The following is a 2,992-nucleotide window of genomic DNA, read 5'->3' as shown; positions in this document are numbered from 1 at the left end:
ACTTGAGCCACCAGGCAAATGTCTGCTCGTGGGTTTATACAACTTACAGTTGTGTGGTTTATTTCTTCTCCTCCATGTCCTTGGTGTGTGAAATGTTCTCTCATGTTACCTAGTTAAATTCCATTCTTTTTGTTAATTTACAGCCTGTCTGAGGCTCTAGGTCTCACTCAGAGTGTAGACAGAACATGGAACAGATCTTCTCTGATCTTTCTTTTTCCACTAACCAGTTTTCAGTTATTTCTTCAGATTATATGTAAGTGTCAACACTGAAATTACTCGATTCTGGGTGTGAGTGGGGTTCATGCTTGTGACATATCCTCACACTGAGTGACAGATAACAGTTTTACTGTGGGAAGTAAGTCTCTAAGTGTGTGTTCTGCACTGTAAAGTATGCCTGTGAGTGGGTTCAGCTGTGTGAAGTCTTCCTGTGAGTGTGCTCAACTGTGTGACTTGTGTGACTGAGTCCGTGTTCTCTCACATGAAGTGTGCTCTGGGCAGGTATCTGATTAGTCTCAATTAAGCAGGCATGCTGCAAGCCCTCAGGTCCGTGGAGTATATCAATAGTGCAGCTGAGTAACTATCTGTGACTAGTTTCCTACTTAAATTTGGATTTTTTGAGCCCAGATAAAGCACTTTGTCTATGGTCTCTATTCCTTTGACACATCTAAGCTCTGTCTTTCATAAGTAACTCATCAAGATTGTGCAGTGTACCTGACTGGCATGGCAGACATTCGAGGTGTTCTTCATGTTCTGACTAGCATTCCTTAACAAGGGGAGGCCATGACCTGATCCCACATCCTGACACTTCTAGACAGTGGCTGTTTCTACTTTGACTGTTTTAAATCAGGCCATAGGAGCACCATTATGCAAATGACAGGATGCTTCTCTGCATATCATTTTGGCTCTGTGTATGTGTGTGTGTGTGTGTTCTGCATCCTGTGATAATTTATTCTCAAAACAGTGTTTCCTTGTATATTTTTCCAAATATAAACAACTGAGGCATTGATTTATTGAAAATGTCATATTTAAAGTAATGGGCTGTGCCAGAGAGATGGCTCAGCACATATGCAAACTGTTTTCTAAAAGACTCAAGTTCAATTATCAACACTCACCCTTGGGTGGCACACAACTGCCTATAAGTCTAGCTCTAAGAGTAATTGACATTTCTGGCCTCCAGGATGACCTGCACTCAAGTATACACACACACACACACACACACACACACACACACACACAAACACACACACAGACACAAACACAGACACAAACACATACACACACAGTTAAAAGTTAAATCATTTTTTAAAAAAATTAAAAGTAATCTGGGCATGATGGCACATGCCTTTGATCCCGGCACTCAGGGAGGCAGACGCAGGTAGATCTCTGTGAGTATGAGGTCAGCCTGATCTACAAAGCAAGCCCAGGAGAGCCAGGGCTACATGGAGAAACCCTGCCACAAATTCCAAAATAAATAAATAAATAAATAAAAAGTAATGTGCTAAAAAAGACAGATGAGAGCCATTTCACAGACCTCCTTTGAAAACCCATTGAGAAAGATAAACTTCATGTGATATCTGAGTGGGAATGCAGTTTAATATTGTTTTATATACTTGCCATCCACACACAGAGTAAACAGATGGAATGTTAAAAGGATGTTTTCACATATCAGTTTAAGCCACAGAATGTTCCTACTATGTCATGATATGATGGCAACATATTGGATTGTATTAAGGAGTGTACAATTTTACCCATCATTGATTAATCAGATATTTAATTTCCTGTCCCACAGTGACCTTAAAAATTTAGTTATACGCTTTTCAGTGCAAATAAACACAAGAGGACTGACTGTGGCATAGCCATGGGACACAAGAATCTGGATACAGTAAAACAGAGAGCCATCTTTGAACTTCATTCTTGTGTGGAAGATAACACTGTCCAAAATGTAGAGAACCACAAAGAAGCTCATGAGCAGCAGGATGGTCCGGGTGGCCCTTCGCTCTGGGGATGCTTTTGGAGAAAGTTTGGTGCTGTGAAGATGCCGGGCCTGCTTCATGTGTCTGTATAAAAGAGTCACCATGTACCCGCTGGAGAACACCATGAGACTGATAAGAAAGGCTTCCCTGAAGACCACCAGTGTGGAAAATGTGTTTTGTCTGGAGTAACTCAGTGGGAGAAGTGAGCAAGACTGAGTAACATACATAAAATTATCTGAGGTCGAATTGGGGATGGCACTTATTGATACCAGGAGGTAACTGCTAAAAGACATGTAGAGAACACAAAGAAAAAGGGTGCAGGAGATGTCAGGGGCAAATTTATGTTTAAACTTGTCTAAGCAGCAGCTTCTAGGGCTGAGGATGATGGTCCAGAGGACATTCAGCAGACAGGCAGCACAAAGGGAGAGGCCCCTCAAGAACCTGTGCAGATAGATAAGGGATTGGCATGTGGTGGAGTCCCACCTCCCCTGAGACATAAACATGTCTGCAGCTATGAGTCCCATAGTTAGCAGCATCAGTAGTTGGGTCAGGGTCAAGAATCCAATGGCGAGATCAATGAGCTTAGGCCTGTGCGCACCAATGAGCATACAGAGATGGAAGACGAAAAGGATGCTGTTGGCTGAGATCCCAACACTCATTTCAGAGAACAAGGTGATTTTAATGTTTGTGTTAGTGTGGAGTATGCTGGCTTTATTCATCGTATGTGTGTTTATTTGAAGTACCAAAAATCTGAGGAGAAAAGAGAAAACTCTTCATTACAAATACTGGTAATGAAGCATTACCCCCCAACACTGAGATGGCAACAAGATGTCAATTCATCCCAATTCCACCTCATCCAAAAAGAACTCAGCTCCATCTCAGACTCCCTTGAGGCCATCCCCATAGTCCCCATTGTCCCCACTGTCCTGATGCTTCCCATGCAAAACTGAACTGTGCAGACCATTGTAGGCCTGTCTCAAAATACAAACTTTCTTGTACATTAAACATTTCCACAAGTT

The 2,992-nt window shown here is 42.1% G+C and overlaps 1 protein-coding gene across 1 annotated transcript; it reads right to left on the bottom strand.

The window, feature by feature from the left end:
- Window positions 1-1,762: 1,762 nt before the first annotated feature.
- On the bottom strand, window positions 1,763-2,692 carry LOC132654036 (vomeronasal type-1 receptor 44-like). Its single transcript, XM_060383327.1, has one exon. The coding sequence runs from the start codon at window positions 2,690-2,692 to the stop codon at window positions 1,763-1,765; it is 930 nt and encodes a 309-aa protein (XP_060239310.1).
- Window positions 2,693-2,992: the final 300 nt, after the last annotated feature.

This window comes from Meriones unguiculatus, chromosome 5 (assembly GCF_030254825.1).
Source record: "Meriones unguiculatus strain TT.TT164.6M chromosome 5, Bangor_MerUng_6.1, whole genome shotgun sequence".
NCBI classification, from domain to species: Eukaryota; Metazoa; Chordata; class Mammalia; order Rodentia; family Muridae; genus Meriones; species Meriones unguiculatus.
The sequence above is the reverse complement of the archived record's forward strand: the minus strand, read 5'-3'. Positions and strand labels throughout refer to the sequence as shown.

Excerpts from the sequence above, each read along its gene's own strand:
- LOC132654036 (XM_060383327.1), bottom strand. The coding sequence starts at position 2,692 with ATGAATAAAGCCAGCATACTCCACACTAACACAAACATTAAAATCACC.